This window comes from Protopterus annectens, chromosome 7.part0 (assembly GCF_019279795.1).
Source record: "Protopterus annectens isolate FY-2018-M chromosome 7.part0, PAN1.0, whole genome shotgun sequence".
NCBI lineage: Eukaryota > Metazoa > Chordata > Ceratodontiformes > Protopteridae > Protopterus > Protopterus annectens.
Window position 1 is genome coordinate 514,694,668 of NC_056739.1, and position 24,292 is coordinate 514,718,959.

General features: G+C 40.0%; 2 protein-coding genes across 3 annotated transcripts in view; one reads left to right on the forward strand and one right to left on the reverse strand.

The window, feature by feature from the left end:
* The window catches only part of GUCA1B (guanylate cyclase activator 1B), a 96,296-nt gene extending 90,867 nt beyond the window's left edge, over positions 1–5,429 (reverse strand). Inside the window, exon 1 of the mRNA XM_044077121.1 lies at positions 5,354–5,429. The gene's annotated coding sequence lies outside the window, so the exon portion shown is untranslated. The remainder of the gene's footprint in view (positions 1–5,353) is intronic.
* A 37-nt stretch (positions 5,430–5,466) lies between these two features.
* IRF6 (interferon regulatory factor 6) overlaps positions 5,467–24,292 on the forward strand; it is a 484,284-nt gene continuing 465,458 nt past the window's right edge. The window contains exon 1 of one of the 2 annotated variants that reach the window (XM_044077119.1): positions 5,467–5,567. In XM_044077119.1, coding sequence (XP_043933054.1) covers positions 5,490–5,567 — 78 coding nt within the window. In that variant the 5' untranslated portion in view covers positions 5,467–5,489. Of the gene's footprint in view, positions 5,638–24,292 lie in introns of both variants that reach the window. The other variant, XM_044077120.1, reaches the window with a different exon arrangement.

The window sequence follows — 24,292 nt, forward strand, 5'->3', positions numbered from 1 at the left end:
CTGATGTGACTTAGGGGAGTCAACATGCTTCCTCTTGCATTTCCTCTTACGAGGTGGCTCCCCTGAATGATCAGGAGAGGCCTCGGAAGAGGAAGATACACACAAAGGGGACCCCTGGAGTGTTGGTTCCCCACGCTTGGGGTCCGGAGGAGGGGCAGAGGCAGGCGCAGGCACCATAGGGGGAGGAGCCGAAGGGGATGATCGTGGGGCTGTCTCAGGGGCCAGCACACTCCTCATGACCTTGAAGGCGTCCCTACTCAGATGCTGAGAAGGCTCTAGTTCCGAAGAGATCGGAATCCCTCTCCACACCAAGGGGGATGGCTCCAAAGCCAATGTAGGAGCCGAGCTCACCTGCGCCGAAGCTCCGAGGGGGAGAATGAGGTTGGACAAGGGTCTGATGCCACTTGCCCCCTCAGAGCTGATGAGGGAATCTCGGCGCCCAGATACCTCCAAGAACGGTAGCAAGGAAGTGATCGGAGCTGACAGCGGAACTGAAGGAGAAGGTATCGGTGCCGATGGTTCCACGACTCGATCCCCAATGAACTCCGGCTCCGAACTCAAGGGAGGAGTCGGAGGAGGAATAACTGCAAACAAGGATGAAGCCGACCCCTGATGAGGTGGGGGGCTGGACAACATTTTTGCTAGGGCCTGCGATTTCAACAGCCTGCTAACCACTCTCTCCACGTCGTGATCGGAAAGTCTTGATGACTCTATCCCCAATGAACTCCAGCTCCGAACTCAAGGGAGGAGTCGGAGGAGGAATAACTGCAGACAAGGATGGAGCTGACCCCCGATGAGGGGGGCTGGACAACATTTTTGCTAGGGCCTGCAATTTCAACAGCCTGCTAACCACTCTCTCCACATCGTGATCGGAAAGTCTTGATGACCGAGAAGAGTGGGAGGACCGATGACTGCGCTCCGACTGGAGCAGAGGAGACCTCGGAGCCAAATTTATCGACTCCAGGGAGGGAGACCTAGATCTCCTTCGACTCCCTGATGGCTCCGAAGTGCGTGTTGGAACTGACTGGGAGGCAGGTACATCAGTTCTGGCCGGAACCGAGGCAGAAGGAGTAGCTTCATCCAGCAACGGCTCCGAACTGGGAGCCGAGGATTTGGGTGGCTTGGAGGACTTCATGGGCTGAGCCTTAGCCGGTGACTCCTTGGGCTTAAGTAAACTACGTACTTATTCCTATGCTCCTGCAGGACTCTTGGACTGAAGACATGGCAACCGAACAAGAGTCCTGCAGGTGCACAGCGCCCAGACAGTAGACACAAGAAGTGTTACCATCTGTCAGAGACATCTTCTGACAGCATGAATCACACTTCTTGAATCCTGACACTTTAGTATCCTTGGACATGGTAACAACTCACTCACACCAAGGTCAAAAACACAAACACACACATACACACACACACACACACACACACACACAAGAAAAACAAGCTAGCAGTATAACTAATTTAACAATCGAAAGTATGCAGCTAACACAGTCAAAAAACTACTCTAAAGGGGAACAACATTTTTTTTTTTTTTTTTTTTTTTAATTTAAACGGCTAAGGGAAAAGGAGGGGGTGGGGGAGGGGAACTCTCTAAGTAAAACGAGTTTCTAAAAAAAATAAACAGTAGGGATAAAAGCTATTTAAGGAATATAGCCTAGGGATACAGAACAACTTAGAAAATTATACTATACAGAGTAAAATTTAGTAAATACAATAAAATATACGACCTGAACCAGTAAGACAACCTCTCAGTCTGAAGTGGCAAACAAGATCTAGTTATCTAGCACCAGGCAACATGGGATATGGGGAGGCCTCGAGCCAGTAAACAGCTCTCGAGCTTTAGAAGATGGCCGAGTCGGAGCCAAGGATCATCTCTGAACCCAACCAGCAAGAATGAAGGCGAGATAGACAACTTAACATTGACTGTTCTTAGCTTGCAGTCATCTGAAAACTTAGTCATCCAGAGCACTTTGTTATTGGCTGTTACTTCAGAAAAGTAGATGTCAGACAGGAGAGGTGCCAGCACTGAACCCTGGGGGACTGCACTGGCGGCTGGTCTCTCTGTGGAGGTAACTTCCTTTATTTTAGTTTCTTGTGTCCTATCTCTGAGACATTTGGCAATCCAGCAGGTGACATAGGGATATCAATGTATATAATATCAAATGCACTGCTATAACTTTATGAGTATTTATAAATTTGAATATTTATACATTTTTCGATTTTCTAAAATATTCTGCTCAACTTGACATAGTATTCAGTGATATATTCTGTATTGCTGTTGATGTTTCATAGTTCTTCACTGAATGCTAATTTCACATGCAGCTGGCATGATATCATTTTTACACAGAAAGTCACAATGATAGTCATATCATTAATGGGGTGATGAATCATAGATGATATATATTGAATCAGATAATCTCTTGCTGTGAGGTAACAGTTGTGCTACCTGCTGTGATAAATGTCATCTCTGATGAGTTTGTTTTTGAGCAAGTTAATTGGTAATAATTCATTATAGACTCGTATATGCATATAGGTAGGTAGATAAATATATGTATGTGGTAGATATTTTTGTCACAATTAAGTCCTTAGTAGCATTAATTAATTTATTAATTTATTTATTTATTGCATTTGTTTACCGGGAAAGCCCACTGGGCCTAAAACAGACCCATTTTCAGTGGAGGCCCAGGGAGAAAAGCTCCAACAAGAATATATGTATGGATACAGAAAAAAAATAAACATTAATTGGTGCAGATAAGAACAAAACGCCACACAAACTGATAGTCCACAAAATCAAGAAACAAAGCTACAGATTCACACAAGAAATTTATTATGAGCGCCTTCATCTCTCTAATGGAAACTTCATCAGAATGAAGCTACATTTACCCAACATCTCTTATATACGTGACAAAACAATTACACCTTACAACAATTAGTAAAACACAGTTGGTAAATTAGTAAAACAGTTTCTTAAAGCAACCATCCCCAAAATTATTTTAAAATAACAGAATAAAAATCTTAAAACAATTATTCAGATATGTTAAAAATTACAATGCATGATCCATAAGTAACATGCATAACCTTTCTCAACAGCATTTGCAACATGTCCATAAAAAGCAACAGTCCTATATTTTACTATTATAGAAGGAATTGTGCCTTAAGTCTTAAAACAGAACTAATGGACACTGCATTATTAATTCCGGGACCCTCTGATTCTTTTGCCCTTATTTAACATTTTAATTTTGACAATTCCAAGAAGTCATTAGGGGGTCCTCCTCTTTCTCCCAAAGTTACTTGTTCTATTATAACAAATTTGAATCTGTGTCCTTCATTAGCAATAATGTGTGTTGCTAGTACATTTTTACCATCCTTCTTAATTATATCATAATTTAACATAGCGAGACAGTGTTTTAAAAAAAAGCAACGGAGAAAGCAAGATCTCCGTTGCTTTTTTTTAGTGTTTCGCTATGTTAAATGAGTTTAACATAGCGAGACAGTGCTTATTTTAAAACTGTCTCGCTATGTTAAACTCATTTAACATAGCGAAACACTAAAAAAAAAGCAACGGAGATCTTGCTTTCTCCGTTGCTTTTGCCCACAGCTCTGATGTACTGCACTGCCGCGGATGCAAGACATCTGCGGAAGGGCAGTAAACAGGCATTATACTATGCCATTATTTAAGAAAAGTAATAGTTTCTTTTCTTAAATAATGTCATGGTATAATAGCAATAACCCACTTCTGGGTGGGTAATGCTAAATTTACCCACGGTTGGCTTTGTTTGGTAAACCACGCCAACCGTGGGTAAATTTAGCATTACCCACACCCAGGCGTGGGTTACTGCTATATTATAAAACTACAGCATTCTACCTCCTGTACTACCACAGTGCAATAAAATGCATCCCTGAAATTTTAAGCTGGTACAAATTATACTTTGAATATTTTGTTACGGAACAATTTCTCTTTAAATTAAGTTTCATGTTATTTATTTATTTATTTTGTGGTATGGGCTGTTCTAATCTTCAGTTCTTTATACATGCCACCAGTATAACCTGTTTGCTACTCAGTATCCCCACCTTAATGATCCTCAAAGTACAACTCCTTATTTTAATGCATTGCTATGGACTGAAGTACTTTAGATAGACCATACTGACAGGTATTATATTTATATTGTCCTTTTACTTTTTTTCTGTCTGATCCCATGAAAGGTCAGCAAAAAGAAGCTACACCAAAGCCACAAAACCCAATGCTAGTACATACAAAACGTGATAGTACTTTCACTGAAAAATCTGCTTCATCAGGCATCAACCAACTATTCTAACTAAACAGTTTAAATAAGGCTGCTGAATAACTAATTAACATGTCAGCTGATACAAATTAATTAACTAATTTGTTGGCAGGTTATTCTATTTTAACACATCCTATGAAAAGTCCACATTGACCGTAGATCAACCCGAGTTAATGAATTTAAATAAATAAATCGGTGAATAAATACTGGTATACTAATCTGTAGCATTATTACAATTACCTGAATTCCTTTATACTTCTGATATATTACAGTACATCACTACACATGGCATTAAATCATTTTATATTGTGGCATTCTCTGTGTGCCGTTGTTCACAGCACATTGTGCTACTCCATTATACTACATTTTTGTGTTGTTTCATACTGCTTCACAGTGTTTCAGTTTGTGTACTGTATTCATCAATGCTGCTTAGTTTTGTGTTGTATTTAGCTATACAATGCCATTTTATTAAGTTCTGCTACAGACGGCCGTGTTTTGCTTCATGATGCAGTCCATAACTAAAATCTGTACTTTCCTGTAATGTATACCGTACTATTCTACACTACTCCGACGTAGTCTAAATTACATAATATATTTTTACTTTGTTATGTAGTGCAGCCCTTTATATCAAGATGTGTGACAGTTTTGCTTTGTACGTTTTTTAAACTACATGCCACTAACTTATTCTACGACGTAACACTTTACTCCACAATACTTAATACTAGTCAGTTCTTATAGAATGGTCAAGTCTGCAGTGCTGTGTACTACATCATATTGTAAAAATTCAAAAACATTTGCTGTTTATCTGTGTTTTTATTTTATTTGGTTGTTAATTATGTAATCCTATGATGCCCAAATGCCTCTTCTGGGGGGTGTTCAGAGAATACTAGCACGTTAACTTATTTGTACAAATGTAAATGACTTCAAAATAGAGACTAATTAATTCAAATCAAGGCTTACAAGATAGCGCTCATAAGCAAGGGCGCCCGCAGGCAGGTGCAAGGAGGTAACTTACACCCCTCTGAATTTTCTTAATGCTATCTGTCGAAACACACCTTTTTCCCACTTACTTTGTTTTTCCCGTAACCTGCATTGTTATTTGTTCAGAACTGTTTATGGAGATGGCGTGGCAAGCAGTCACATGACTGACGTGACGACGAGCCTCAAACTCTTCCTTAAATAATCGTAGTTGCAATTTGATCATGGATGACTGCAGGTGGACGGTGGAATACTATTCTTCCTGATGCTGATTCCATTCTCCGGAGCAAACCAAACCATCGTGTGGTGAGTGGTGGAAGGACTGCAGTGGTGGTGGTGGTGTCTATCATGGTGTTGGTATTATTACAAGAAGAAGGTAGGTTGTTTTTTTTTGTACAGTGACTGACTGAACACTTGGCGTCAAAACGCAAAAGTGGCGTGGCACACCTACTTGAGTGTATGAGAGTGAGTGGTGCTCTGGACTGCACCCTCGTCCTCCGTATTAAAAATCACACCTTTCAACCCTCAATTGTGCACCAATTCAACACGTCCGACCGTCCCTCCAGGCATCATCACAATGCGAAGAGCTGCCATCTTGTTTTCCTTGTGTGCTTTTCTGGCTGCCCAGTGCCCACAAGCTGGCCATGAGGCCGTAATCTAGTATATTTAGAAAAGCTAAGTTGAAGAAAGTGACTGTGTCATTTAGAGGAAGAGTTCTTAAGGGAGGCCTGTTACATTTTTTAATTTTTCACTGACTATATCTTTGCAGAAAGAAGTTAAGTTGTGAACTATTGTAATTATTTCGTTAATGTAATGTCTGAGGATAATTGTGGGCAAGTAGACTGCCAGAGGTAGTGGTATTGTTCTGGTTGTTCTTGTTAGTATTCAATCTAAGACTGATTCTCTACCACTTTATCAATCCTGCTAGGTGTGTTAATAATTTTAGGTTGTAGATGTTTATTGAATATGGTGCAGATTTGGAGATTAAGCTGCACCAGTGAATAGTAACATATCAAAGAATGATTGTTTATTTGGTAATGTTAGCATTAAACCAGCTCAATATACCTTTGACTTCTAAATATTATTATCTGGTGGAATGTATAGGGCAGTGATACACAAGGTTTAGTGTTTTTTCTTTTTTTGTGCTGTGCTAGTAGTAGTTCTGCATTGAGGAAGCAAGGATTCTTAACTGGGTAGAGACTAGAGAGTTAATTTTAATGCATTTTAAATTTAATGGCAACACCTCCTGATCTTTTTTTGCCTATCAAGTCGAAGAATATTGTAGCCAGAGAGGAGAATTTATTTATCTGTTACATCTTTTTTAACCAGATTTCTGTAATGATGAATATGTCAGGGAGTATAGGGATATGGATGCATGTGTATCTCGAATTTTACTGATGAGGCTTCTTACATTTGCATTTAAGAAAATGAATGTCAGAGTATCCGTTTGGGAAGAGTGAACAGGTGGATTGGAGTTGGCAAATGGGAAGCTGAATTTGGTGTGTTGGTCCTGGATTGGGATGTATATCTCCACAGGTAGATAATGAATTGAAATGGAAGTAGGTATGAAATGGCCAGAGTTGTTTGTTTATTTATGTATTGTTTTTTCTGTATGTATTGTGTCTGTCTGTGTGTGTCGTTTGGGGTAGAGAAAGAATTAATAGAGAAGAATTTGAGGGAGAAGTTATTAGTATTGTAAATTTGACGTTATCTATAAGAAAGGAGACAGTGTGGTGTAGAATTGCATAATTTAGATGATATGTTTTGATAGAATGAGTTATTGCAGTTACTTAAGGTGTGGGTTTGTGGGAGACTTATAGTGAGCTGGTAGTACACATGTTTGAGTTAGAAAAGATAGTAGAGATAAATAGAGGAAAGAGAAAATTGCTTAGAAACATATTGGGTGTGTTAAAGAAAGTCTTAGAACCTTAGACATTATTGTGAAGACAGGGTAGTATTGATCATAGGAGGCTACTAGGCTAATGGCCCTGGGGCCCTTACAAACCTAGCCAAGAGTTTATCCCCCAAAAAAAACCTCAGTCAGCACCTGTTGCCCCTGTCAGTGAGTGACATAAGTGGAACCCCTGGGACAAATTTGTGGCTTCCCATTCACTCATCAAGGTTGCACTTGAAGAGGGTCAGCGAGGTGCTGTTTGACATGTATGGGAAGTTTATTCCAGAGACAGGGCAGTGTACCTGAGATTTTCTGACCCTAAAATGTGGGTTTATATCTTGTAGACATTTTGGTGATTGAGTCGAGAGAAATATTGAGTAGTTGCATCTTGTTTGGGATTGTGTAATTGCTTGTCTTGTTTGAAGATTGTTCTTATTTGTTAATACTTGACAGACTGTTAAGTTTTCTAAGTTAGTGTATGGGTAGAATTGTTGTTTTCTGACTAATGATGAATGTACTTTTTTGCCCCATTACTTGGGCTAAGAAAATTTTTATTGTCTGTGTTCCTTTTTTGCAAGGGTGTCTTTCAGTTTCCCATACAAAGGATTTGGAAGGTCCCGACCACAACAATGACGTGTGTTCTCAGGACTGAAACCAGATTTAGAGCTTGGGTAACCTGAAGCTGTGGTCAGATGGCTATAATTCTTTAATAATTGTTGCGTAGTTCACTATTGGAGTAACGTGATGTTGGGTGTTGCTGGTAGATAACTTGAGCAGTAGTGTTGTTGTTGCTGCTATTATTTTGTATGTTTTACTATCCAGAGTTGTAACAGTACTGGAGAAATCATTCAGTAGGCACTGCACTACTGTTAAAATTATTCACCAGCCACACATGCTTCCCAGAACTTCAAAGCGATCGGTATGAGAAACAGCCACATCAACAATTCCAACTTTCATAATAAAAAAAAAAAAAAAAACCATAGGATGCACTCTAGATTTCTTGCCTTGGGACTCTGTCAGGAAGACTAAGGGAATATTCTGCAGAAATATCTTAAATTGTGGATAATTTCAAGAACAGCTGTAGTGGTAAATACTGATGTGTTTTTTTTTTTTTTGAGTACTGCGAGGCTGACACTCAAACATGAATCCTTTTTTTTTTTTTTTCATAGAGGAGTTGTGGATGTAAAGCATATAGTACTAAGAAGTCTGAAAACTTATTTAGTGATTTCAATTCTCAAATCATCTAAGTGGTTTGCTAGACAACTGGGGACAGACCAAAATATGAGGTAAACATCTGGGCATTCTGCAACAATATGGACAGTTGAGAGGTCTGAAACCATGAATAATCAAGGGTAAAGGCTGTAACTGACATGATGGTTGCTAAATAAGGACAAAGCCTAAAATGGTAGGGGGGATAAAGGCACAAAAATAGGGTTGCATTTTGTTTATTACTCCTTATAAGCTCAAAACATTGCTAGACTATCAGGTTTTGTGTTAGCATGCATATCTTGAAAGATACAAGTCTGGTAGGAAAATGTGTTTGATTATTCAGTGAAGTCAACCCTTTGTGGATTTCTGCAAAGTAGGGTTGTTCAGGTGGGTGGAAATTAAGCATATGTGCTTTTTCTGTCTTCTTGCTGTTTTTTTTGGGGGGGGGGTTAGAAACTGTACTGTAGTGCATATTGTTTGGGCTGTTTGAGGTGACTGACGATAGATGCAGCTTGAAGACCAAAGAATGATAGCCTCATTGCAGATGGCTGGAGCATAAGTTCATTGGTTGTTACTAGACTGACCAGCACTGCTATCCTTACAAGCGTAGCCGGACACTTCAGTATCACTGGGACATGTTAGTAGGGAGGTAACTAAGAATTTGTAGGAGGTGGTGTTAGTTAGGATAACACTTATTGATGGCACAGGGCCAGGGGCCAGACCATGGTAAACTTATTTCCCATCCAATTGTCAAGGCTACCTTTGAATGGGTCTCAGATGAACTCTATTTTACATGCATGGAGAACCTGTTCTGTGGTACTAGGATCCTTTTGGACACACATCTGTATCTCCAGCACATGCTATGTTTACCTCTCAGTTGAAGTTCGTATCACTGGACCTAGTATTTCTGATGATGTTTGTTTTGCACATGTTCAACAGATCGATCACAGCTAGGTCCAAGGGAAGCTCTATAAGCCATGTAAAGATCCCCTTGATACAGAAAAAATCTGGCTATGTACAGCCCCCATCCCATGGTTCATAGCATCCACCTGTACAACGCAGTCTTTGCTGTACTCTGGACTGGATAACATAGGGGCTTCTCCCAAAGCTGCTTGTTTAAGCTTCTGGAATGCCTGCTCACATGCTGTGGTCCATACCTTATCTGGCCTGTGTATTTCTGACATCGGTACAGCACACTTCAACCGTACTGTTAAATATTTTTGTTTCAAATCTGTAGTTCTTTTTGTGAAAATAGAAGTCTGTTTTTTTTTTCTGTCATGATTACCCTATCCTGGTAACTTTACCATCTTGTTGGCATTTCTGGACTGCACCTCTACTACTAGCTACCCATTTTTCTGATGTTAAAGACCAGCTGAGTAGTGAAAATAATATGTCCTGTGTTGTTGGCACAGAGCACCAAATAATGAACCTGCTTTGTGTTTGGCGATGGGCAGCATTCAATATTCTGTCAGTGCAGCCTTTCGTGGAATATTTCCCTCTCCAGCATATGGTGCACTCTGCATGTCTTTTACATTTTAACTCATTAACCTCGAGTACCTTCTCATGGCACCTATGTGCTTAAACCCGAGCGTGCACAATTCTGGCACATGTTGACACACTTTCCCCTACATACAACTGTTTGTTTACTTGATAAGTCAGGTGGAAGCAAAAGAATGGAGGCAGAAACTCAGGAAATGGAAGTGCATACTAAGACAGTTTGATTAGACTGGCCAAATATGTTTCATAGAGTAGTCTATGTTTAATGGCTTTATGCAATAATACTGCGTGTACCTGCTTCCGGTAATCCCTTTCTGAGTGTTTTGCTGTAGCTTAATTTAGAGTGCACCTCACCATTGCAAGCAGCAACATTTTTTTTTTTTTTTTTTTTTAATGCATCTTCAAGGTACCTGATCTCTTTTTCTTTATGTTGTCTCAAGAACTGAACTGTACGCAGCATTTAAGATGTAGTCCAACCAGACGTCTGTACAATGAAAGGATTATTTTTTTGCTTTTGGAATCTGCCCATAATGGTATAACTCCTGAATCTACAACAGTGCCTTTTCATTACTACACTTATTTACTACTTTACTACTACAGTTGCAATTTGATATCAGTTTTCCTTGCAGAGACTGGTATGTGGAACTTTCATAATTCCCTCCACCTTGACTAAAACCCCAGTTCCAGCTGAAGAAAAGCAGCCCCAAAGCATTATACTGCCACCACCATCTTACCGTGGGGATGATGTTCTTTTGGTGATGCGAAGTGGTGTTTTTGCACCAAACGTATCTTTTCGAATGTGCCCAAAACGTTCAACCCTGGTCTCACCAGACCACGCACACTTTTCCACATGCTTTTGGGAGACTTTGTCTTGTTTTGCAAATTTTAGCCTGGCTTGGATGTTTTTCTGTGTAAGAAAAGGCTTCTGTCTTCCAACCCTACCTACCCTATAGTCCAGACATCTGGAGAATATTGGAGATAGTTGTCACATGTAGTACACAACCAGTACTTTCCAGAAATTCCTGCAGCTCTTTCGGGGTTGCTGTATGTCTCTTGGCAGCCTCCCTGACCAGAAATCGTGTTGTCTTTTCTTAAATTTTGGAGGGACATGCAGTTCTTTGCAACATCACTGTTGTCCAATACTTTTCTCCACTGTTTGAGTGTTTTCACTGTGTTCCATGGCTCAGTAAGATACAAGTGCTGTACTACTTTGACTGGTTGTACATACTAGGAAATGTTACACATGTTTCGTTTGGGGAACTGTTTAATTTTGGTGATTGTGCATACCTCAACATTCTACTGAAGGGGTTGCTTGGGTGAAGTGTTCATGCTGGTGGTTGCACGTACTAGGAAATGTTACTGAAGGGTTGTTTGGGGGAAACCATTTAATTGAGGTGCATTTATACCTGGACATAGTAATGAGGATGTTGCTTGGGGAAATAATTCATTGTATATCAGGGTAGTGCTTGTGGATACATGGGATGACTGCTGAAGTGACCGCTGGCAAAATAGTTTTATTGTGTCATTTTGGTGCTTGTGCATACACAATGCAATCAACTGGATGGGTTACGGGGGAAATATAGAAATTGTCTGAATTTCATACTATAGTGTAATATACTGGCTTATAAGACATCAGATACACCATTGAGTAAATAGTATAATGTAAAATAAGCAGACAATAAATCACTTCTGCTTGTATTATTCTATTTGTGATTAGTAGTTGCATGAGTGAGATAAAGGTTATCACCCTCACTAAAGAGAAACCTTGATGGGTGAATTTTACCCCAGGGATCACTGCAGTGGCTCTGCTGGACAGTGGCGCAGGGAACTAATGGCTCTGCTGGACAGAGGCACAGGGAACTAATCTAAGGGGGTGACGAAAGCCAAGACATTCAGGCTAGGCTTATAAATGCCCTTGGGCAAATAGCCTAGTACTTACCTATGAACTTTTTAACTTTTCCTTGCTTTCAGTCATGTGTGGAATTTTGGTGGGAGGAAGGGCTCAGTAATATGCAAGTGTTATACTATTTTACTGAATTACTCAGGTGTTCTCTTTACTGATAATGAGTGTTACACAACAGAGCCCAAGGTAATATAATGAATGCCTAGTCAACAGGTTATGTGCAGCAATTATCACCTTTTGTCTGAGCCTGCATAAATTTGGAGTACTGAAAGAAAGGTAATTATCACATTAGCATTAAGTGCAGTTGCAATATAGCAGTGAGTCATTATCACTTGTCTGGTAAAAGTCTCAGCTGCTGTAACTGTTATTCACATAAGTAGAAGTCCTTATCACTTTGAATGCACAAGGCAGATTTTGTTTTTTCTCTGCTTGTAGTCAAGCCACCCCCTCATTCTTCATCAACTAGCTGTCCTCCAAAACCCCTGATGTTTTTTTTTTCCTGTGTGTGTGTGTGTGTGTGTGTGTGTGTGTGTGTGTGTGTGTGTATATATATATATATATATATATATATATATATATATATATATATATATATATATATATATATATATATATATATATATATATATATATATATATAATATACACACACGATGTGTGTGTCTGTGTATATCGATATATATTATTGTACACAATGTATTTGCACGTATATACATATACACATGAATATCAGTATGACAGTCGCCTCTCTTGTGAGATAGGGTGATGCATCTGTAGTTCATTTAGAGGGGATTTACATGTGCCCTTTCTGTGCCCCCTTGTCAGTTACTAGCCAAGCCCTTATGCACCAAGGCCAGGAAGGTGCCTCCTCAGAGATTTGTGCCAACTGCTCTTGTGTATAATAGTTTTTTTTAGATACAAACCAAATGATTCAGAAAAAATTATCACCACCAGTGCTATTTGGCAATATGGGACTACGTAGTAGAGCATCATGACTGCACACATCTTCATGAGCCCTACACACACACACACACACACACACACACACACACACACACACACACACACACAGTTTAGGTTTAAATAGTGCGGAACTGTGTTTTATCATTCTGATGAAGTGTTTAACGAAACTTAAAACTTTTTATGCTAGTTCAGTTTGTCTCTTCTGCGCTACTGGTACATAGCGAGTGGTTAACTGTTTTGTTTATCAAATGGCAGTCACGGTTTGTGTTGTAGAATTTGAAATCAAATGGCAGTCACTGTTGGTGTTGTAGAATTTGAAATCAGGGTTAGTATAGCAACGTAATTGCCTTTGGTGCAGAAGGCTGTGGGTTTTACTCCCACACCATGTAGATGAAGTGCTGATATTGCAGTGCCATTTTGACTGTGGATTATTTGGTGCATTTTAAGAAAGTATAGGGGGTTTACACTCTGTGTGTCCTCCTTTGTATAAGATTCCTAGTGACTTGTTGGATTGTCAGTCATTCCCTATTGCAATATTATCAGCTTACCATTTTTAATGTAACACAGACCATTTATTCTTCAAAGGCAGCAGGCACTGAATTTGTATATGAAACATTGAAATGTAAAGTTTTCTTAGTTACAGATCTCTTTAAGGTAGAATTATCTGGATGACTTTTACTTCTGAAAAGATTGTGCTTTTTAAGTAGTATTGGTGTATTATAATGATGGAAGTATGAGTGGCATTTTACGGTCAACATTTTCTGAAATGGGTAGCTTTATCATTATTTCATACACTTTGTTTCATTGCTTTCTAGAAAAATGTTCATGACTACAAATTTAAAATACCATTCTAACAAATTGTGATGCGTTATATAAGGAATATAATTTCTCATGAGGGTGAATCAAATAATACATACATGTGTGCATGGCCCTATAAATGTGTGCAAGAAGCTTATGGTTTGAAAACAGCTCAAAGGTAAATTTAGTCCTCCACTGTCAGATGCATTTTCTTTTTAATGTGGGTTTTCATGCCATTTCAATGAGTGTGAGTTTCAAGGGCAGTGAAGTTTACTGCTCATGCTGAGTCTGTTTTCTTTTTGAGACTGTATTTAGCAAATGGCTCCGTGCTTGTGCTATTTTACTTCAATATCTGTAATAATTGTAGAAGTAAATAAGAAAATTGGTTCCCTGTGTCTTTGATTCTTTCCATGCATTTATGTACAAGACCAGTCAGACTTATGGTCTATGGTTATCCATGTCAGTAGAAGGCCAAACCTTGTGCTAAGGATTGGCTACTGCAGTCCTCCATTCACTAAGCATGAAGCCAATTAGTAGGCTAGTGTTGAACAGTGATTTTTTTTTTTAGAGTGCTTGATACCTCATGTTTCATGCTATCCGAGAGGTATTCCAGGATATTCTCGGGGCCTATAGTATTGAGCTGGTATTCTTTGACTTGGAGAGTGCATTGAAGACTTGCTTGCTAGTGATAGCCAGAGGATTTATGGTCGAGGGTGTCTTCTGAGGAGTATTGAGCAGAAGAAGGGGTGAAACTTGAATTAGCTTCATCAGCCAGCAGGTTTGCTATATCCTCAGATTCCTTTTAGGTGTTTCCATTTACAATTTATTCAGCACACTGTCATGTTACCTTTGAGGTTGTGAACAAAGCTGATGAAGGCCTTGTCATTATCTTTTGTCTTTGAGGATATTTCTGCCTCAAATTTGGCTTTGGTGGGCTTGATAATATTTCTGAGTTGCTTATTTAGTTTGAGGGTTTTTTTTTGTGTAGTAGTTCCTAGTATATGCATATGGACTAATATCGGTGGATTATAATGATAGAAGTTTGAGTGGCCTTTTATGTTTGAAATGTTCTGAACTAGGCAGTTTGTCATTACTGGTTCATATGTTTTGAATTGTTTTACTGCTTACTGGAAAATGTTCAAAACTGTAAATTTAAAATACACTCTCTAACAGGTGGTGCAGGTGCTGTACAAGAGAGAATTCAATTAACATACTTTTGCATGGGCCTAAAAATGTGTGCATTTGATATGCTTTGGAAACAGCCCAAAGGTAAACTTAACCTGCCACTACCCAGATGCATTCTCTTTGAATGTGGATTTCAATGCTGTTTCAATCAATGTGAGTTTCAAAAGCAGAAAAGTTTTAATGCTAAGTCTGTTTTCATTGCAAGACTGTTGCTTTGTTTAGCAAATGTGAAATGCGGTGCCTCAGTGTTTCCGCTATAAAATTTGAAATAAAAGTTGTTGTAAATTAAATCCAATTATCTGTAATCATTGTAGAAGTAAATCATAACAGTATGCATACTGATAGATTTGAACAGTGTCTGTGGCAAATGGGGAGAAATAGTCAAGTAATGGGACACTGGAATGGCTGTGTGGGTGTGTGTATGTGGGAGGCTGCGTGGGGGAGGGGTTATGTGGGGGGGCAGGGCTCTGGGTTTTGCACCCCCCCCCTGCAAAAAATCCTGCGGGCTCCCTTGCTCATAAGTATCTTGTGGCCTTAGCCGTCTGTGATTCCCACACAGATTATTGATCAAATACGGGATTCTTTTTCTAGATATCTGATACTACAGAATAGCACAATGTGGTAAGGAAATAACTTGTGTTGCTGCTGTCCCTTAATAACAGATACTCTGGTATCTGCATAAAAAAACAATATAGTGAACAAAAATACTAAACATTACAATCTCTGACAAGTTCTGGTACTCTTGGTAAGTTTAAGCAGGGGGCTGGGAGATGAAACCTGTACAAGCAGGGGCCGGTGAGATGAACCATTTACAGGCTGCCTCTTTCCATTAGAGACATAAGTGCCACCCCAGGGATGAATTTCCTATTCCCCATCCAGTTGTCCAAGTTACACTTGAATTGGGTTAGGGAGGAACTCTGCTTCAAATGGATGGGGAGCCTGTTCCAGAGAAGGGATACTTTGTGGGATACATACTTGTCCCTCCAGCAGGTCCTATTTATACCACAAGCAAGTTTTTTTAAGTCTTTAGAATGGGTAGTTCTGGTGCTGCTAATTTTGCAGATATACAGGAAATCAGTCAGGGTGGGGTCTGACAATGCCTTGTATGCCGGGCATAGATCTCCACTCAACAGCCTGTAGGAGATGGTATACAGGGATAGAGCTTTGAGGCTATCTGCATATGACATGTTACTTACACCCTGTATTCATTTAGTGAGGATCCTCTGTGGATGTTCCAATTGTTGGATGTTCCTGGTTAAGTACATACCAAAAGGGGCATTGTACTCAATAGGTCTGATGACTGCCTAGATGCCATACCTTTGTTTACAAGTTGCACAACATAGAATGATTTCCTCACTGCTGTAGATATGTGATGGTCAAAGACTAGATTACTGTCAGTGTGTGTCCCCAAGTCCCTAATTGTTGGGTTGACATTTAGGAGTGTGTTGACAAAATGATAGTTACCAGGGTTGGGATGACTTCCCAAAGAATAATATTATGCTGTTCTTGGCATTTAGTTTTAGTAGTAATATCAAAAAAACACCAGTGAAACCAAATGGAAAAAAACAAAACAAACCTGAGATGAAACCAAGCACGATAAAACAATTTAATAGCATGCAAAAACAGACAGCTAATCTGGTACCTCAGCCTTTCACCTTCAAAAGATAAAATACAATTCACCACTCACCATTTAAATACAGGTGGACCCCTTTTCTAATTACATCAGGTAATTTTACAATTATCACAACTCCCTACTCACATGCAAGCAAATGTGTAAAAAAAAAAAAAATTTTTTTTATTATATATATATATATATATATATATATATATATATATATATATATATATATATATAACCGTGTAAAAACATTCAGAGAAAAGGAAAAGTACCACAAGAGCCTAAGGAATTCCCCACTGCCTTTTTAGGGAGATTCAACAATTCTTTTAAATTGATGCATCTCCCAAAAAAAGTAACATGGCTGGGAAACAGAAGACCCACTTTCTCGTCCAAATGCTCTAAATACCACAAATCAGAGATTATATCCCTCAAAAATCTCTGAAAAAGGTGTGAACTTGGTGACAAAAAATATTTTCTTGCCAGTGCCACTATTAATACTATCCAATTCCCGTTTCCAGATCTACAGGTATAGTCATGTCCAACAGAAACACATTCAGACACAGATGTGCCCTCCAACTTGTTCTTAGCTTGAAGTAATAGCTTTACAGTATAACCCGATCAAGTAACCTACCATGAACTTTTCCAAATATATTTCCTTAAGCCTTTCCTCAGACACATTAGAAGAAATCTTAAACTCGGCATATGGTCAAGAGTGTATAAAGTTCATAGGTTCATACTAGGCTATCTGCCCTAGGGCATTTATAAGCTTAGCCAGAGTGTGTTTGGCTTTCGCCACCCATTTTAAGTGAACTTTACTATGCCCTTTTTTCGAGGTTAGTATTCTGTGCCTCTGTCTAACAGTGACACAGAAGCGATACCCGGGAAAAACCTATGATCTTCCATCCATTCATCAAGATTCCTCTTGAAGAGAGTCAATGAGGGACTCTGCCTAACCTGGACTGGGATTTTATTCCAGAGTGAAGGGAGCCTCTGGGTTATGAATCTCTCCCTCCAGCATGTCCTATTTATTTCAATACTGAGGTTCAAGTCTCTCGAGCGTGTAGCTCTTTGGGATTTGGATTTCCTGAAGTGCAGCATGTCCATTAATTCTGGGTTGGACATGGCTTTATACGTCGGGCACAGATCGCCTCTGAGCAGGCGGTATGCCACTGAGTAGAGTTGGAGTTTCTTTAACTGGGCAGCATATGGCATCTGTTTGAGCTCTTTGATCCTCCTGGTGAGGTACTTTTTGGGGTCTCTCCAGTTGCTGCAGGTGTCTGGTAAGGTACATCCTAAAATGGGCATTGTACTCAATTATGGGCCTGATGAGGGATGAGTAAAGAGGCACAAGGACCTCCCCTGATCTAGATGTGAATCCCTTCATGATTTAAGTGGTCTGTATAAAATGTTTTTCTAACCACTTTGGCCACGTGGTTGTCAAATGAGAGATTGCTATCAACTTGGGTCTCCAGGTCCTACTACTTCCGTCCTTAATGGATTACCACCTATGTGATAATTTGTGGGCACTTTGTTTTTGCCAAAGGGGATGACAACACACTTTTTGGCGTTTAGCTTGAAGCCATGGGTCTGGCACCAGTAGTCTGTTTCTATGAGGCCCTTTTGGAGGATACTTGTGTCGGCTGGAGAGTCTATTATCGTGTCCAGTTTGCAGTCATCTGTGAACTTGGTCAGCCACAGTCCTTCCGTGTTGGCCTGTACCTCCGAGAAATAAATACCAAACGAGAGGTCCCAGGACTGAGCCTTGTGGGACGCCACTTGTAACTGGTTTGGAGTCTGACATGGCTCCAGCAATTCTAACCATGTGGGTTCTGTCCTTGAGCCAGTTTGCAACCCATCTAGTGACATAGGGGTTTATATTTAAGCTGGTGAGCTTATCTATGCCCGAGTGGGGTATTGTATCGAAGGCTTTTGCGAGGTCCAGGTAGGCTGTGTGGACCACCTTCCCTTCGTCAATGGCCTTTGTGACTGTTTCAAAGAAAATGACCAGGTTTAAGAGGCAGGATCTGCCCTTAACAAAGCCGAACTGGGTAGGATCCAGTGTCTGTAGGTCCCCAATATCTTTGAGTTCCATGATGATCCTCTCCATAGCTTGTGGAGAGGGACCACTGTTGCTGTATGGCACTCTTTGGGTACATATCCTGTAGTAAGGCTGAGATTGAACAGTAGCTTTATGTTTGGGTTTAGCTCTTCTTGGAGTTCATGTAGGGCGCAGCCCGGGACACTGTCTGGTCCCATTGATGCTGTGTTTTTTGCTTTGGAGAGGGCGGCTCTTACCTGAGCAACAGAGATGTCAGGGGGCAGCACTCTGCTGGGATAGATATTTGCTCTTTAGGTGGGGCGGGGGGCGTTTGGACTGAACTTGTCAACTAGGATGTTGGCAATGTCTGTGGGTTCGGTGTATTTTTGCCTATTTTGGACTAATTCTGAGCATATCTGGGAATTCCTACCCAGGTTCCTAACATAACTAAAGAAAGCCTTGTGATTATCCTTAGTGTCCTGTGCAATTTTTCTCTCGAGGCTGGCCTTAGATGATTTTATGAGTGCCCGTAGTTTTTTGGTAATGCTGATCAGAGATGCCTTCCCTTTTTGGGATTTTGCTGTCGTGTAGTAGCTTCCTCCTTCTATTGTATAGTTTGTTTGTGGCTGGGGTCCACCAGATGACGCCTGCCTTTGGGGGGGTTGGGTCTTGGTTTTATTTGGGATTGGATGATCCATGCATTCCTGAAGGTGTTCATAGAATGCTTTTATAAAGGATTCTGTGGTCTGGGCCATATTTTCCACAGGCCCGGGGGCTTTGAAGGATTCCACCTCAGTTTTGAGGAGTGTGAAATTTGCTTTAGAGAAGTTTTTCACTGTGTGGTTTTCTGGGCAGGGGGTGGGTTCGTGATGTGAATATCCCATGAGATTAGTTTTATGGTCTGATCTTACCAGTGAGGGATACACTTCTGGTCTGGAGCATAGAGTCCCCATGTTGGTGATGATCAGGTCCAGTATGTTTTCTCCTCTTGTGGGAGTGGTTAACAAGTTGTTCCAAAGCATTTGCATTTATAAATTCTAGGAACCTTTGGGCTAGGGTGTTGGAGCTAGAGTAATGCTCCCAGTCTGTTTGGGTAATTGAAGTCGCCCAGTATAATGGTATTTGGAGAGAACTTCATATTTTCCAGTGTTTTCAGGAAGGCCGAGTGGGGTTTCTGGGATTGGGAGGGTGGTCTGTAGCAGGCTATAAACTGGAGGGCAGTTTTACCCACAGTTAGTTGCACATGGATAGTCTCTTCTGCTTCATGCTGTGCCACCAACTTGGAGGTGTGGGTATAAATAGCCTCTGCAAGGCTCAAACCCAGGACCCTGCACACCATAGCCAATGTGATTTACCACTAAGCCGTGTCGGTTATATACATATTCAATCTGTTAAGCTTGCCAGTAGTGAGAATCAAACCCTGCACCTTGCGGTTGAAAGGCATGCACCTTAACCACTGTACCATTGGCCTTTCAGCCAATGCTACGGTGGGGGGATGCATGCTCGAAGCATGTAAAAAATGATTCACAGCTGTTGGTTTTCTAAAAGGTTTGAATTTAATCTTTTTCCGTGAATCAAAATGAAACTCCACATCCAAAAATTATATGGATGTAAACTATGCTAACACCTCAGAAAAAAAAAATACTGTTGTATACAAACTAACAAGTCTCCTCCCCTTTCTAAAATTTCTAACAATTGTGCATTAAACACAGTAATGGGATTAGAATCCAATTTATTATAATCATTCTCAAACCTATCAGCATACCTATCCTTGGATAGCATAACCCAATTACCACCCTTGTCAGCTTGCCTAAACGCATATTCCCCCACACGTTCACATAATTCTTTTAATGCTATCCATTCATTCTTGGATAAGTTGAAAGATTTTTCATAAGGTGAAAATTTCTCACCTTCTTGCAAACCATTAAAGTGGATGATGACACTTTAGGAGGAACAAAAGTACTATCATGGGGCAAAACTGGAACCACCAACTTCCCATATCTGGTGACAAAACACTAGTTATCCCCAAAAGATTCAATAACAACCTCATCAAACATTTCTGACTTTTCAAAATTATAAACTAATAAATTCAATAGTCATTCTCAAATGATGACTTTAAACATGAAGACAAAACACATTCATCTTTGCAACCAAAATATGTATTTAAATGTAGCCTTTTACAAAAGGTTTTTGACTTCAATAAGTATATCTGCCAAAGTCGGGTATTTGGTAACAACAAACTTAGGCCCTTTTAAGTAAAAGATGGATAGCATCAAAGGAAATGCATAAATCTGCAAGTTAACAATATTTAACATATTAAATGTACTAACATTTGTGTTAATAGTTAAAAGTCCCAAGAGTCAAAAAGTCCAAGTTGCACAAAGGACTTTGCAATATCAATTCTTCCTGCCTTTCCCAGATCTATGGGTATAGTCATGTCCAACAGAAACCCATTCAGATATAGATGTACCCTCCAACTTGTTCTTAGCCTGAAGTAATATATCTTTACAGAATAAGCCCAATCAAGTAACCTAACTTCTTCCAAATATATTTCCTTAAACCTTTCCTCCAACACATTAGAAGAAATCCTCTAAACTCACTATATGGTAAAGAGTGTATCAAGTGTGTGTGTGTGTGTGTGTGTGTGTGTGTGTGTGGTGGGGGGTTGCATGCTGGAAGCATGTAAAAAAATTATTCACAGCTGTTGGTTTACTAACAGATGTGAACTGAATCTTCTCCTGTGAAAATAAAACTCCACATCCAAAAATTATATGGATGTAACCTATACTCAAAATTGAATTTAAGACTGACCATTGTTCAGCTTATCCATGAATTCAGCTAGCTGACTGGGCTGTCCCTTACAAGTCAAAAGCAAATTGTCAATTTATCTTGTATGCTGTCACCTGTTCAGAATGAAATTTACCGCAATATACAAACTTTCTCTCAAAATCTCACATATATATGATAGCATATAAGGGGCCCCTACAGCTGTGACACTTTTGAAAGAAATTCTCTTTACCAAAACAGAAATAATTGTGTTACGCAAAATTCCAGAAGCTTGGCAACAAAATGGTGAGTGGTGCATTGTTTTTTTTATCCTTTAAAGGTGAAAGGCCGAGGTACCATAATAGATGTCTACTGTTGCATGCTAATAAACAGCTTTATCCTGCTCAGTATCATCTTTGTGTGTGTGTGTGTGTGTGTGTGTGTGTGTGTGTTTTTTTTTTTTTTTTTCTCCATGTAGTTTTAGGTTATTTGTCTGTATCAGCCCATCCTGGAGAACTTTAATGTCAGTGGGGGATTCTATAACTGTTCCTAATTTGTAATGATCTGCAAAATTGGTCAGCCTTGACTTCAGAAAAGTAAATGCCAAATAGGAGCAGTCCCAGAACTTCCTAGGTCCCGTCTGTGAGCCAGCTTTCTATCTGTGGGTGACATAAGGGTTTATACCTGACCTCTTGAGTTTATCAACAATGCCAAAGTATGGTAATGTGTCAAATGCCAAGTCAAGGTGGGCTATGTGAACCCTTTTGCCATCTTCCATTGCTTTGGTGACGTTCTCAAGGAAGTCCACCAGGTTGAGTAGGCATGACATGCCCTTGAGGAAACCAAGTTGGGTTGGATCCAATGTTTGGAGTTTCCTATGCCATTATCTATCATTTCCATGATCATTCTTTCCATGGCTTCCCATATGGGACTAATGAGACTTGGGGGTCTGTAGAGGACTCGCATTTGTGCAGATGGATGACTGCTGTTTCCCATTCGTGAGGCAGAAAGCCTTGTTTGGAGGCTACAGGTAAATGGCAACTCCTTGATGGTCTGATAGGTCATATTTCATGCTATTTAGAAGGCATCCTGGGATATTGTTTGTGCGCACAATGCAGAGTTTTTGGCCTCAGAGGGAGCATGGAGGATCCATTCCCTAGTGATAGTAGGGAGAGTTTTATATTTGATGATATTTTCTGAGGGGTGGGTTGAGAGGGAGAGTGGGGTAAAGTTAGAGTTGAATTTGTCTGCCAGTAGGTTTGCTGTATCTTCTGGCCCAGTATAGGTTGCTTTGTTAACAATGATTTCTGCATACAATTGTGTATTTCCTTTGAGGTTGCAGACTTGGATAAAGAATGCCTTGTTGTTGGCCTCTGCCTAGGAAGTCAAATGTATCTCATATTTGACTCTGGTACACTTTATTTGTCCTCTGAGTTGTTTAGTTTGAGAGTACTTTTATCCTGCTGGGTGTTACCTCTTAATTTTTGCCATGATTTTCTTCCTTCTATTATACAGCCTGCTGATGTTGTGATTCCACCAGGGTGGATTGTCTTTTGAGATAGTTATGTAATACTTCCTAGTGGGTACAGTTGATGCTAGGCAGCTATTGACATGCTTGTATAGGGTTTCTATTAACGGTTCCAAATAGGCAGCAGTGTTCTTAGGTGGGTAAATTTTGACAGGTTATCACTTAATAGTAGGAAGCTAGCCTTAGAGTAGTTCTTGAACTTTCCAAGGTTAGCTGGGGCTCTGTGTTTGTTTTTATTTCAAAGGAGACTGTTTTGTTGCCTGACATTACACTGGGGTTTGCAGCACTTTCCCATATTAGAGAGGGCCAGATCCAGTATGTCTGCACCCCTAGTCAGTGTATTGCAATCTGGTCTATGGACTTTGTGTTTACAAAATCCAGGAATCTTTGTGCATGCAATTTTAGTGTTGTAATACTGGGGTAGTTAGTCACCCGTGAATATGGTGCTAAGTTGGATGGCGAGCATTTCTACTAAGCTTAAATGGAAGTTATTGGTTTCTGTGTCATAAAGTGGGACCTGTAGCTTAAAAGCGGTATGGGATTATAGCTTTGGACTGCCAATGTGCTCCCCTTGGCTTTAAACCATGACTCAGTGACTGCACAGACATCAGCATTCTCTAGAGTGAGGAGAGCTTATAGGAAGTGGTATTTCTTGTTTACACTCCTAGCACTGAGCAGTAATGCCCTTAGATTTTCTTCATTTTTGATTTGCTGTGTCAGAAGCACTTTCATTTTGGCATTGCCTAAAAAGGTACTGTTGGAGGACAATGTTATAACTAATACTCAAAAGCCTAGAGAGGAGAGGTGCAGGTCCTTCCCTGGCAAAACAGCATAGTCTGTTGACCCTCTCCTCTTGCTGACTGCAACCCCCTTAGAATAACACCAGAAACTAAGCCAGTCATTAAAGTAAGTTATCTTCTGTTTGTGATGTGACATCATCCTTGGAGAAGGTAAAATGCTGCTCCATGCTAGTCTCATATCAGTCTAGAACACATATTCTGAGAGCTCCATGTCTCCCTGTATATAGTCTAGGGAGGTACATCTCAAGTCATTGCACCCATATGGACTATGACTGAGTCATACTGGTACCTGTAGTTCAATGATTGCAGTGCATGTGTAACATGGTGGATCCTGACCCTTGATAAACAACTGACTGACTTTCTCCTTACTTAGCCTGGTGAGGAGGATATCAGTGTGTCTCGCAATGAAATCTACAAAAAGAGAATGTTGGACTGTGTGCTGGTTTGCCTTAGGAGCTTAGAAGCAGAGGTGCCATAAGATGTGGCTGTTTGTGTTCTCATGTGAATGTTTTGAACTAGTGCATTCTGGGTTGCTGAGGGTGTCTGTTATGTGTACTTCATGTAGAAGGGTTTTGGGTTGGGGAAGGTTACATTTAAATGACATTAGGACTGCTTTTATGTGATATCTTTGCCTCTAGTGACATTGTGTAAATACATCTCTCACATTATCAGTTTGTTTAGGAATTAACTGATTGACAGTAAATACGAGGCAATTTCTGCATTATCTCAGGTTGCATATATCCACTAAGCTTGTAACAGTTGGTTGGAAAGTTCATATCCGTGGCAACAGGCCCTTTTTATTGCTTAGGTCATTGTGGTGAGAATATAAAGT